This window comes from Chroicocephalus ridibundus, chromosome 21, assembly GCF_963924245.1.
Source record: "Chroicocephalus ridibundus chromosome 21, bChrRid1.1, whole genome shotgun sequence".
In the NCBI taxonomy this organism is placed as follows: domain Eukaryota; kingdom Metazoa; phylum Chordata; class Aves; order Charadriiformes; family Laridae; genus Chroicocephalus; species Chroicocephalus ridibundus.
This window is the reverse complement of record NC_086304.1, coordinates 1,688,496-1,701,465: the sequence shown is the minus strand read 5'-3', so window position 1 is coordinate 1,701,465 and position 12,970 is coordinate 1,688,496. Positions and strand designations below refer to the sequence as shown.

The window sequence follows — 12,970 nt, the reverse complement described above, 5'->3', positions numbered from 1 at the left end:
AGACACCCTCCATCCCCACTAGAGCCCCTGCGGACACACCATCCTCATCAGCGCACCATCGGACACCCTCCATCCCTGTTGGAGCCCCTTTGGACACCCTCCATCCCCACCGGAGCCCCTTTGGACACACCCCATCCCCACCAGAGACGGTTCAGACACCATCCATCCCATCCGGAGCCCCTTCGGACACACTCCATCCCTGTTGGAGCACCATTGGACACCCTCCGTCCCTGTTGGACCCCCTTTGGACACCCTCCATCCCCATCTGGAACCCATTTGGACACCCACTGTCCCCGTCTGGAGCCTCTTCGGACACCCTCCATCCGCACCAGAGACGGTTCAGACACCATCCATCCCATCCGGAGCCCCTTCGGACACACTCCATCCCTGTTGGAGCACCATCGGACACCCTCCGTCCCTGTTGGAGCCCCTTCAGACACATTCCATCCCCACCGGAGCCCTTTCGGACACACTCCATCCTTGTCACAGCACTGTTGGACACCCTCCGTCCCTGTTGGAGCCCCTTCGGACACCCTCCATCCCCATCCGGAGCCCCATTGGACACCTTCTGTCCCCGTCGGAGCCCCTTTGGACCATCCCCGTCCCCGTCCCCGTCGCGTGGTTCGGGGCAGCGTCGCAGGAGGCAAGCGCCGAGCACAGAAGCTGGGCTGGGATCCTCCGTGGAAAGGCCCTTTTCCTCCCCAAAGCTTTAGCAGCCAACGGGCTACCAGGCTTTTCTCATTTTATTTTATTTATTTATTTTTTACAAAATAATATCAAATAACGCTGCTCGTTTCAAGAAATCCCAGGACGGCGCCGGCTCAGCTGCCAGCAGGTCGCTCGCCCGGCCCATGGCGCCGGAGGAGGATGCTGACCTGGGGGCGCAGCCCGTGGTCCCCGCAGCCCCCGCCGGTGGGAAGAAGAGCCGGAAAAAAAGGAAGGAGAAGCCGGAGGCCGGAGACGATGCCCAGGAGCGGGGGAACGAAGCGGCGGCGGAGACAGAGGGGCTGATGCGAGCTGGGGGGCGGGCGCTGGCGCTGGGCGACGCGCGGGGGGCCGTGGGGTGCTTCAGGCGGGCGCTTCTCCCGGTGGGGGGCACGGCCAGCCCCCGGCTCCGCAGGGCTTGTGCCTTCAGCCTGGGGGCCGCCTACGTGGAGACCGGGAAGCCCGAAAAGGGCCTGGAGTTCCTCCTGCAGTCCCAGCCCTCGGAGGGCCACGGCGGGGAGCGCTGGGGGGACCTTTATTTCAACGCCGGAGCGGCTGACGAAGGGCTGCGGGATTTTCCGAAGGCTCCGGAATGTTTTGGACGCGGCTGGGAGGCGGGGGCCGGCGGCCGAGCGGGGACGCGGGTGCGGATGGGCTGCTGCTACCTGGGGATGCGGGAGCCGGCGCGAGCAGCGCGATGCTTCCTGGAGGCCGCGCGGGGCTACGCGGCGGCGGCCAGCCCCGAGGCCGCCGCCGTGGCCCTCAGCAGGGCCAGCACCTCCATGCTGCAGAGCCGACGCTTCGGGGCGGCGGAGATCGCGGGGGTTCTCGCTCAGTGCCGCTCGCTCTGCGAGAGCGTCCCCGACCCGGCCCTGCGAGGTAACGCCGCGCCGCAGCCGTCCCTCCCGGCGCCCGGCGCCGTGGCACCCGCACCCAGCGTTTCCCCTCCGTCCCGCAGGGAAGCTCTACAACGCCATCGGCCTGGGCTACTCCCAGCTCCGCATCTTCTCCCCGGCGGCTGAGAGCTTCCAGCGGGCCCTGGCGCTCTGCGGCGGCGAGCGGGACCGGCGCGGGGAGGCCGCGGCCCTGCAGAACCTGGGTGCTGCCCACAACGCCCTGCGCAGCTTCGGCACGGCCCTGGGCTGGCACCGGCGAGCGGTGGCACTGCACAGTAGGTCACGCCGGTACGGATCGCTCCGGGCACTGCCGGATGTGCCGGGCTGGGATGGAGCCCCGTGTTCCCCATTCCAGGTGCTCTCGGGAACCGGCGGGCGCAGGGAGAGTGCTTCGGGAACCTGGCGTACGCCTGCGGCCGGCTCGGGATGCACCAGGCTGCCGCCGAGAACTACCTCCATGCCCTGCAAGCCTTCCGGGAGGCGGGTAAGGGGAGACACGGGGAAATCATCCCTGTGCTGCCGGGCAGAGTCCAGAGAGGTGTGCACCAGATCCAAAGGGATCATAGAATCACAGAATGGTTTGGGTGGGAAGGGACCTTGAAGACCATCCCATCCCACCCCCTGCCCTGGGCAGGGACACCTCCCACCAGCCCAGGTGGCTCCAAGCCCCGTCCAACCTGGCCTTGAACCCCTCCAGGGATGGGGCAGCCACAGCTTCTCTGGGCAACCTGGGCCAGGGGCTCACCGCCCTCGGAAGAAGGAATTTCTTCCCCACATCTCATCTCAATCTCCCCTCTTTTGGTTTCAACCCATTCCCAACGTCCCGTGGCTCCCCTCCCTGCTCCAGAGTCCCTCCCCAGCTTTCCCGGAGCCCCTTGAGGGACTGGAAGGGGCTCCAAGGTCTCCGCGGAGCCTTCTCTTCTCCAGGCTGACCCCCCCCAGCTCTCTCAGCCTGTCCTCCCAGCAGAGGGGCTCCAGCCCTCCCAGCAGCTCCGGGGCCTCCTCCGGCCCCGCTCCCACAGCTCCGTGTCTCTCCTGTGCCGAGGCCCCGGAGCTGGAGGCAGCACTGCAGGGGGGTCTCCCCCGAGGGGAGCAGAGGGGCAGAATCCCCCCCTCGCCCCCCTGCCCACGCTGCTGGGGATGTAGCCCAGGCTGGGGGGGGTTCATGGGCTGCCAGCGCATGTTGCCGGCCCATGGCCAGCTTTCCACCCCCACCCAGCGCCCCCAAGCCCTTCTCTCAGGGCCGCTCCCCATCCCTCCATCCCCAGCCTGGGCTGGCACCGGGGGCTGCCCCCACTCCGGGGCAGGACCCTGCTCTTGGCCTGGTTGAACCCCATGAGGTTCACACAGACCCACGTCTCCAACCTGTCCGGGTCCCTCTGGGTGGCATCCCATCCCTCCGGCGTGTCACCGCTCCACACAGCGTGGCGCAGCAGCGATGCTCCCTCCCCGGGACCTCGGCTGGGACGTGCTGGGCCAGCACTGACGCTGCCCTTCTCCTCCCAGGGGACGTGCAGGGGCAGTGGCAGGCGTGCGAGGGGCTGGGAGCAGCCTGCTTCCACCTGGGAGACCCCCAGAAAGCCATCGGGCACTACCAGGAGGCCCTGACGTTGCTGTCCCACTGCCGGGTAAGACACACCGGGGAAGCCCCCGAGGCCGGACTCCCCCCGTGCGTCCCGGGGCGACTGTCCCAGCCCTGGGGACAATCCCCCTCGTCCCAGCCCGTGTGGGCTCTCTCCTGCTCAGGACACCCCCCGAGCTGCCCGCCAGCGGGTCGTCCGCAAGCTGACGGAGGCCATCCAGCAGCAGCTCTGCCTCCACGGCCACGGGGGTGGCTGGGCGCCCGCCCCGGCCCCGGTGAGCATCACCCCGGCGGCAGACCGAGGGGTTGGTGGAGGGAGGCAGCAGGGTTTTGGGGGAAGAGGGACACCCCAGGCCACCCGTCCCTCCTAGCAGGACCCCGGCCAGCCACGGCTTCGCTCCACGCTGCCCCACGCCAGCGGGACACGGCTGCGAGGAGGCGAGGCGTGAGTAGGAAAGCTGACGTCACCTCCACCCTTCCTCCGTGGAGGAGTTTTCCCAGCGTCACCCATGAGATAAACCTTCTTTCCTTCGACCCCAGGTCCTTCGGGGGGAACCCCCAGCCCGGGGACGAGCTGTACGGGCCTGCACCGGCACCACGTCCTGGCCGTTCAGGTAAGAGGGAGGGAAATAAAACCCAAACAAATTAATGAGCCGTTAGACCCCATTTCTGCCCGAGCCAGGGCCCCGGCGCGGGCCGGTACCGCACTCCTGCCTGTTTGTCTGTCCTCCCCGCAGGCACAGCAGCCGCCCCGGCTGACGGCCCCGCACCGCAGCCCCGCGACCCACGCGGCCGCCTGGACGTCTCTGGGGAGGATGAGGATGGTCCCAGGGCGGCTCCAGGGTCTCGCAGTCAGCCCCGCGCTAACGGGTGAGTGGGCGAGGGGGGCGCGGGGTGGGGGCACCCCAGTAATCCTTGCACCCACATACCCCTGCAGGAGCAGCGGATGGAGTGCAGCGAGTGGCATCGCCCTCGGGGGCTTCTCGTGGGTGAAGGTGAAAATCCAGAGATTTTAAAAGATGCGTCATTTCGAGGAGCACGTTTTGGGGGAATTCAAGCTGGAATTCGGGGAGGGCTCGGTAACGATGTGATAGGGGAGAGTTTGGCACGCTGGGAGAGCTGGGGGGGGTCAGCCTGGAGAAGAGAAGGCTCTGCGGAGACCTTGGAGCCCCTTCCAGTCCCTCAAGGGGCTCCGGGAAAGCTGGGGAGGGACTCTGGAGCAGGGAGGGGAGCCACGGGACGTTGGGAATGGGTTGAAACCAAAAGAGGGGAGATTGAGATGAGATGTGGGGAAGAAATTCCTTCTTCCGAGGGTGGTGAGCCCCTGGCGCAGGTTGCCCAGAGAAGCTGTGGCTGCCCCATCCCTGGAGGGGTTCAAGGCCAGGTTGGACGGGGCTTGGAGCCACCTGGGCTGGTGGGAGGTGGCCCTGCCCAGGGCAGGGGGGGGGACGGGATGGTCTTTATGGTCCCTTCCCACCCAAACCATTCCATGGTTCTCTGCTCTCCATCACCTCCACATGAGCCATCGTCTCTGCTTTGCTCCCAGGAAGCTGAACGCCACCCGCCCGCGCCCAGACCCACCACCCCAGCAGCCAAGTAAGTACCAAACTCAACCAGAGCTTTGCTTCCCCGGCGAGCCGGGGGGGGCTGCGGTTCTCACGCTGCGTTTCACAGGGCATCGTCACCGGCAACCCCCCCGGCGGAGGTCCCCGGAGCGGTAGGTGATGCACCAGAGGAGCGGGCAAGGGAGCAGATGGGAGGCCTGGGCTCCAGGGTGTCCTCTGAGGGGAGGGTTCAGGGACAGACACCCCCGGCAGGGCTTGGGACACCCCCTCTCCTCACAACGGCCGTGTCCCCAAGCCCAAAGCCACAGGGACTTGGCATTTTGGCACCTTGTAGCCAAGCCCAACACCCAGCCCTGTAGATGGGGCAGCAGATCCGAGGGTGGATTCAAGCACCCCTGGGTGAAATCCCTGCCCCCCGCCCTCTTATTCTGCATCCCACCGAGCACCCCCACACCCCCTAACGCCTCGGTGGACTTGCTGCCCCCCAGCCCCACCGCCAACCCCGCTGCCAAGCCCCGCACGGGGAGCAGGACGTTGTCCCTCATCTGCAACCTCGTGTGACGACGGAGGACACCGGGGAGATGGCCGCATCCCCCAGGGGTCGCCTGGCAGCGTGACAAGGCTCCAGGATCCTGCCTGGACCCACGGGGCAGGGACGAGCTGCCGCTGGGAGCCCCTTCGCTGTGCTCCAGTCATGGAATGGTTTGGGTGGGAAGGGACCTTGAAGACCATCTCATCCATGGGCAGGGCCACCTCCCACCAGCCCAGGTGGCTCCAAGCCCCGTCCAACCTGGCCTTGAACCCCTCCAGGGATGGGGCAGCCACAGCTTCTCTGGGCAACCTGGGCCAGGGGCTCACCGCCCTCGGAAGAAGGAATTCCTTCCCCACATCTCATCTCAATCTCCCCTCTTTCAGCGTAAAACCTCATCATCATTTACCCTTTTCAATGAATATTTCTTTCCACATACGGGTATACTGAAAGGACTACGCTGTCACTGGCGCTAACGTCACGGAACTCTAGAAGGCAGGTTTTGACTGTAGGAATTTGTTTATTATTAATCCAATAACTATTAATTCAACAATCATTAATTTTTGAATTAATTTATTACTGGGGGAGAAAAAAGCCATGGTAAATGGATTGAACGGATTGTGTTTCATCCTAAAAGGGAACATATGATAAAATTTTGTCCTGTATTCAGCGTAGAGTCAAATCTGTTGCTAAAGCCTTTTACTGCTAAAGCTCATTCTGCTGTTCAAAAGCGACCTCAAAAGAACTTCCCAAGAAGCTGTAGTTTATCGTGGGGAAGGGGAGAACTTTGTAGAGTGGGGTTGATGGTTGGACTCGATGATCCCAGGGTTTTTTTCCAACCTGAATGATTCTATGGCTCCCCTCCCTGCTCCAGAGTCCCTCCCCAGCTTTCCCGGAGCCCCTTGAGGGACTGGAAGGGGCTCCAAGGTCTCCGCGGAGCCTTCTCTTCTCCAGGCTGACCCCCCCCAGCTCTCTCAGCCTGTCCTCCCAGCAGAGGGGCTCCAGCCCTCCCAGCAGCTCCGGGGCCTCCTCCGGCCCCGCTCCCACAGCTCCGTGTCTCTCCTGTGCCGAGGCCCCGGAGCTGGAGGCAGCACTGCAGGGGGGTCTCCCCCGAGGGGAGCAGAGGGGCAGAATCCCCCCCCTCGGCCCCCTGCCCACGCTGCTGGGGATGCAGCCCAGGCTGGGGGGGGTTCATGGGCTGCCAGCGCCCGTTGCCGGGGCGTGTTGAGCTTCTCACCCCCCAGCGCCCCCAAGCCCTTCTCTCAGGGCCGCTCCCCATCCCTCCATCCCCAGCCTGGGCTGGCACCGGGGGCTGCCCCCGCCCCGGTGGGTTCACACCCCTGCGAACGTTCACAGGCCGCACCCCGGGTCTCTCCCCGCTCCGTCGCCTTCCCGAGCCGCGGACCGGGGGCGGTTCGAGCGACGGCGGCTCCGCCCCGGGGCCGGCCCCGCGCCTGCTCCGTGCCGAGCGCCGTGCGGGGCCTTACCGGGCCGAGCTCCGTGCGGGGCCGTACCGGGCCGTACCCGCCGCATGCCGGGCCCGCGGGCGCTGCTGGGGCTGGGGCTGCTGGTGGCGGCGGCGGCGGCGCGGGGGGGCGGGCGCTGCCCGGGCCGGGGCTGGGGCTGGGAGCGGAGCTGGAGCCGCCCCCACCGCGCCATGCACCGCGCCGGGCCCGGCCCCGCGGGGCTCCGCTTCCTCGGGTACGGCGGCGGGGGGCGGGGGGGAGTGCAAAAGGGTCGGGGGTGGGACATGGGGGGGGTGCGGAGGGGTTGGGGGGGACACGAGGGGGTGCAAAGTGGTCGGGGGGACACAGGGGAGGGACTGAGGAAGGACATGGGGGGTACAAAGGGGTCAGGGATGGGACATGGCGGGGGTGCAAAGGGGTTGGGGGGACACGGGGAGGTGCAAAAGGGTCGGGGGTGGGATGGGGGGGGTGCAAAGGGGTTGCGAGGGACACGGGGGGGTGCGGAGGTGTTGGGGGGACACGACGGGGTGTGCAGAAGGATCGGGAGGACACGGGGGGGTTCAGGAAGGACACGGGGGGTGCAAAGGGGTCGGGGGGACGCGGGGGGGTGGCTGAGGAAGGACGTGGGGGGTGCAAAGGGGTCGGGGGTGGGATATGGGGGGGGTGCAAAGGGCTCGGGGGTGGGATATGGGGGGGGTCGGGGGGACACAGGGGAGGGACTGAGGAAGGACATGGGGGGTGCAAAGGGGTCAGGGATGGGACATGGGGGGGGTGCAAAGGGGTTGGGGGGACACGAGGGGGTGTGCAGAAGGATCGGGGGGACACGGGGGGAGTTTGAGGAAGGACATGGGGGTGCAAAGGGGTCATGTGGGATATCGGGGGGGGGCGCAAAGGGGTCGGGGGTGGAATATGAGAGGGGTGCAGAGGGGTTGGGGGGACACGAGGGAGGCGCAAAGAGGTCGGGCAGGACACAGGGAAGGGGACGAGGAAGGACATGGGGGGGTGCAAAGGGGTCGGGGGTGGGATATGGGGGGGTGCGGAGGGGTTGGGGGGACACGGGGGGGTGCAAAGTGGTCAGGTGGGATACAGAGGCGTGGAGAAGGGTCGGGCAGGACACAGGGGGGTGGCTGAGGAAGGACACAGGGGGTGCAAAGGGGTCAGGGGGACACAGAGGGGGCTGCAAAGGGGTTGGGGGTGCAGAGGGGTGGGGGGGAACACGGTGCGGGGGGATGCAGAGGGGTCAGGCAGGACTCAATGGGGACTCAGAGGTGCACGGGGGGGGGGGGGGGGTTCAGCATGGGAAGCCTGTCCCCCCGCCCCGGCTCCATCCCCGCTGGTGCTCCGCCGAGTCAAGGGGAGCACAGTTGCCCCCAAACCCCCAGGGCCAGGGTCCGGACGGGTCTGGAGGCCCCCGGGGGTGCCACCCTTTCCCTCCCCCCCCACCCCAGGCAGGAGGAGGCCCAGGCCATCGACCAGGAGCTCTTCACCGAGTACAAGTTCAGCGTGGACCAGCTGATGGAGCTGGCGGGGCTGAGCTGCGCCACCGCCATCGCCAAGGTGGGCCCAAGAGAGGCGGGTGGTGGTCCTGGGGACGCGGGGGGGGTCCCCCTTCCCCAGCATGACCCCACGCCTCCCGTCCCACCCCAGGCCTACCCGCCCAGCTCCTTCACCACCAGCCAGCCCGCCGTGCTGGTCGTGTGCGGGCCGGGGAACAACGGCGGCGACGGCTTGGTCTGCGCCCGGCACCTGAAAATGTTTGTGAGTCTCTCGTGCAGGTTCCCCCCACCTCCCGCCGCCCTGTCCCCGTGCGCCCCCGGATCCACAAGCTCTGGGGTTCCCCCTCCTGCCGCCAGGGCCCTGCTCAGCTCCCTCCTGCTCTTGCAGGGCTACGAACCGACCGTGTATTACCCCAAGCGCCCCAACAAGCCCCTCTTTGAAGGTTTGACCACCCAGTGCCAGAAGATGGACATCCCCTTCCTGCCCGAGTTCCCGGCCGAGGTGAGGAGCAGCCCCCGGCCAGGGAGCAGCCGCCCTCAGAGCCATGGCGGGGGCTGTTTGTCACCCATCGCTGTCCCCGCCGCAGGCTGCGCTCATCGATGAGCTCTACGGCCTGGTGGTGGACGCGATTTTCGGGTTCAGCTTCAAGGGAGCGGTGCGGGAGCCCTTCGGCAGCATCCTCAGCACCCTCGAGCGCATCACGGTGCCCATCGCCAGCATCGACATCCCCTCGGGTGAGTAACAGCCGGACCCGCCGGAGGAAGGTGCCCGGCCGGGGTTTTCCTGGCTCCAGCGTGTCCTCGGGGCTCGTTGCAGGCTGGGACGTGGAGAAAGGGAAGGCGGACGGTCTCCAGCCCGACATGCTTATCTCGCTGACGGCGCCCAAGAAGGCGGCGATGCATTTCGCTGGCCGCTACCACTTTCTGGGGGGCAGGTTTGTGCCCGCCGCGCTGCAGGAGAAATACGCTTTAAACCTGCCGCCGTACCCTGAGACAGACTGCGTCCTGCAGCTCACCTAGGGCTGGAGCTCGGCGGGGGCTTGGGGTGCAGCAGATCAGGGCCTAATTCTGCCAAAGCCGCAGCGCTCTGCTAGGAGGATGCTCGGCACCTCACTGGGCTCCAGTCCTACCCAGCTCTGCCAGCGGGATCGAAGTGCGCTGCAGACCAAAGCCCCCGGGAGCTTTTTGGAGCAGGGCGGGGGGCTGCCAGGCGGGCGGTGTTCGGGGCCGGTGCGCGATCTGAGCGCTTCCAGGCGTAGACGCGACCCAGGATCCCGGGGTCTGCCGCATACCTCGCACTTCAGCATAGTTTCACTGCAATAAAGGTTTATTCATGCCCTTGAAAAAAATATTTCCATTCTCTGTGGGGTCTGTCCCCGCTGTGTCCCTCTGCGACAGACCCGCAGCAAATGTGTCCCTGCCCCAGGGCCTTGGGGGGAACTGGGGTCAGTTCCCATCCTCCTGATGGGAGGAAGGCTCAGGGAGTGAAATAAAGCTGGATCCAGCTCCAGCCCAACCAGTCCCAGCCCAGCATCCCCAGGCAGCGAACACGCAGCTGGGCCACGGCGCTGGGCTCCACCTGGGAAGAGCCCGGAGCATCCCTGGGCACCCGCCAGCGCCAGCGGGCAGGATGGGGACCCTCACAGCCGGGTGGGAGCAGCAGCCGCGCAGCGCAGCAGCCTTGGCCCTTGATCACTCTGGCTCCCTCTTCCTCTTCTTCCTGGGGCTGTGCCCAGCCTGATCTGGTCCATCTGTGTCTTCTAGAGGGATCTCTGTCTCAGCCGGCTCTTCTTCGTCATACTCCTCCTTCTTCTTGTCCTTCTTCCTCCTCTTCTTCTCTTTCTCTGTCTCAACTGGCTCTTCTTTGTCCTCCTGCTTCTGCTTCTTCTTCTTCTTCCTCTTCACAACCTTCCCTTCCTCTCCCGCCACCTCCTCTTCTCCGCTTGGCTCCTGGTTCTCCTGGTTCTTCTTCTTCTTCTTCTTCCTCTTCGCAACCTTCCCTTCCTCTCCCGCCACCTCCTCTTCTCCGCTTGGCTCCTGGCTCTGCAGCACCTCGGGATCGGCTCCATCCCTGGACAGTTTCCTTTTTTTCTTCTTTCTTTTTTCCTGCCTCCCCGCTGGGGGGCTGCTCTCCGGGGGCTGCTGCCGCTGCCGCTCCTTGTGTCGGTAGGTGGCCAGGAAGGCTCGCTCCTGCTCCTCCAGGCGTGCCAGCTTGGCGCTCATGGTCAGGCCGTGACGGGCACCCCTGCAATGATGGTGGGCAGCCGGGGTCCGGCACCTCCCTGGCAGGGAACGTGCCCCCCAGCCCAGCCTGCTCGAAAGCCCCTGCCAGGAGGGGGGGGAGCCCAACTGTGCAGCAACCCCCCCCGACCACTTACTTGTGCGCCGTGCGGCCCCCACACGCTCGCATCAGCTCCTCGTCCGTCAGTCTGCGGGACACAGACAGGACGTGTCACCCCCAGCATCGGCACGGGGGGGGAGCACGGTCCGGAGCGGGGCTCCCCCTCACAGCCCTCGTCCCTCCCCACCGCCGCATGCACCGCTGCCCCAGCCTCGCCTCCTGGCCGAAGAGAGGTCCAGCTTCTCCTCCTCCTCCTCGCTGCTCTCTGAGCCGGCGGGCAGCTTCGCGGACTCCTCCCCGTGTGCTGTGAGCGTGGCTGACTGCGGCGGGGAGAGGCAGAGGGGCCGTGAGAACGGGGGGACACTGAAAAGGGGGCCCTGGGGGCCACAGCAGCGACGGGCTGGGGAGGCTGCGCTGGCAGGGGCGGTGTGCGGAGTTCACAGCAGCCTTCCCAGAGATGCCAGCTGCTCCCCAAGCCGCGTCCCCAGGGCCGGTTACCTTCACGAAGCGGCCGTACAGCATGCTGCCAGCGCCGCCGGCCTTGCGGGGCTTCTTATTGCTGATCCCGAATCCCTGCTCGGAAAGCGTCTTCACGGAGATGCCATCCTGGGAGGGGGAGAGAGAGAGACAAAGGGCTCGAGAGCGTCCTGCCCAAGGGGCTTCGTCCCCTCCAGCAGCACATCTCTGCCACCGCAGTCCCCGTGGAAGATGCTGGAGGGACAGGCAGCGGCAGCGGGCTCTACCTGGGACCCCAACGCCCTCCCCTGCCTTCAGCCCCATCCCAGCCCGACCCCCAGCCCTCCTACCTGCCCGGCCTCCACGGCGACGTTGGCAGCCGCCTTGTTGAAGACGTGGTCCCACCAGTGGAAGGCGAACGGCTCCGCCGCGTCGTGTCCCACCTGCGGGGCGCAGAGGAGCCACCGAAATGGCCGCAGGCGGCGGCGGCGGCCGCGGGGGCCGAGCAGGGGCAGGGGGCTGCGCTCACCCCCGCCGTGTCACACTTCACCTTCACCCGGATGGCCTCGGCGATGCCGTCCTGCCGCTTCCCCAGGCCCTGCCCTGCGGACAAGGGCACCCGTCACTCGCCGCAGCGGCTGCCCCGGCGGCCACCGCGGGGGGGGCTGCTGCGAGACCCCGAGCGTGGGGGGCGAGGCCGACCCCTGCTCCTCCGGGAAGGGGGCTGGGGACGCCCGGGGGGACGGGCCGTGAGAGCGGGGAGGGACGGGGACCGGGGGGGGACGGGGCCTGCGGGGAGACGGGGCCCGGGCACCGCAGGGGGCCCTCCGGGAGGAACAGGGGATGCCGGGACCGGCCGCGGACGGGAGACAGGCCGGGCCAGGGGGACCCCCCGGGGCGGCCCCCACCTCGCCGCCAGCCGTGCCGCCGCAGCTGCCTCTCGGCGAAGCCCATCCCGGGGCCCGGCGGCTCCGGCGCGCTCATGGCGACGGGTCCACGCCGCCGCCGCCGCCGCCTCCCGGCAGGAAGCGCCCGACGCGCATGCGCGGGGCCGAGGGGCGGGGCCTGAGGGGGCCGGGTCTGAGCAGGGGGCGGGGCCTTAAGGGGCGGGGCCTGCGCGGGCGCACTGGGCCGGCGGCGGGGCGGGGGCTGTGCGCGTGCGCGGGCGGCGGGAGCGCGGAGACACGTACGGACACACGGACACATGTACGGACACATGTACACATGTATGGACGCATGTATGGACACACGTACGACACATGGACACACGGATGGACACATGTACGGACACACGTACACATGTATGGACACACGTATGGACACATGGACAGACACATGGACACATGTATGGACACATGTACGGACACACATACACATGTATGGACACACGTATGGACACATGGACAGACACAAGTACACATGTATGGACACACGGACAGACACATGGACACATGTATGGACACATGTACGGACACACGTACACATGTATGGACACACGTATGGACACATGGACAGACACACGTACACATGTATGGACACACGTACGGACACACGTACACACATAAAGACTCTCACACTCACACACACACTGTCACACACACACACACACTGTCACACACACACACATACACTCACACGTGCCCGCCCAGCCCCGCGCTCGCCCCCGCGGGCTCTGGGGACCCGACCCCGAGCCCGTTCCCCCCTCCCCGGAGCAGCCCGGCCCCCGCCGCGCCGCGTCCTCGTCCCTCCCAGTCCCGGCCCTGCCCCGGCCGCCGCTCACGCTGTCACCGAGGCCACCTCCTGCCCGGCCCGGCTCGCCACAGGGCTCCCAGCCGTCGGCAGCTGCCGGCCTTGGGCACCCCGGCCTCGGGCAACCTGGGCCTGGCCCCCCCTTGCCCCGCTGTCCGTGGAGGGGGCGGGGGGGTGTCTGTCCG

The 12,970-nt window shown here is 67.1% G+C and overlaps 3 protein-coding genes across 3 annotated transcripts; 2 read left to right on the top strand and 1 right to left on the bottom strand.

Moving 5' to 3' along the window:
• The first annotated feature begins 851 nt into the window (after nucleotides 1-851).
• TTC24 (tetratricopeptide repeat domain 24) lies at nucleotides 852-4,176 on the top strand. Its single transcript, XM_063357610.1, has 8 exons — nucleotides 852-1,584; nucleotides 1,664-1,876; nucleotides 1,957-2,085; nucleotides 3,108-3,229; nucleotides 3,348-3,492; nucleotides 3,724-3,797; nucleotides 3,921-4,053; nucleotides 4,121-4,176. The coding sequence occupies exons 1-8, from the start codon at nucleotides 852-854 to the stop codon at nucleotides 4,174-4,176; spliced, it is 1,605 nt and encodes a 534-aa protein (XP_063213680.1).
• Nucleotides 4,177-6,730: 2,554 nt separating this feature from the next.
• On the top strand, nucleotides 6,731-9,590 carry NAXE (NAD(P)HX epimerase). Its single transcript, XM_063357305.1, has 6 exons — nucleotides 6,731-6,978; nucleotides 8,192-8,300; nucleotides 8,391-8,501; nucleotides 8,628-8,741; nucleotides 8,827-8,974; nucleotides 9,057-9,590. The coding sequence occupies exons 1-6, from the start codon at nucleotides 6,809-6,811 to the stop codon at nucleotides 9,257-9,259; spliced, it is 855 nt and encodes a 284-aa protein (XP_063213375.1). The 5' UTR covers nucleotides 6,731-6,808; the 3' UTR covers nucleotides 9,260-9,590.
• Nucleotides 9,582-12,067, bottom strand: LOC134525966 (G patch domain-containing protein 4). Its single transcript, XM_063357304.1, has 7 exons — nucleotides 11,945-12,067; nucleotides 11,566-11,639; nucleotides 11,387-11,479; nucleotides 11,079-11,186; nucleotides 10,797-10,900; nucleotides 10,618-10,668; nucleotides 9,582-10,484 (listed from the first exon to the last, which is right to left on the bottom strand). The coding sequence occupies exons 1-7, from the start codon at nucleotides 12,018-12,020 to the stop codon at nucleotides 9,932-9,934; spliced, it is 1,059 nt and encodes a 352-aa protein (XP_063213374.1). The 5' UTR covers nucleotides 12,021-12,067; the 3' UTR covers nucleotides 9,582-9,931.
• Between the last annotated feature and the right edge of the window lie 903 nt (nucleotides 12,068-12,970).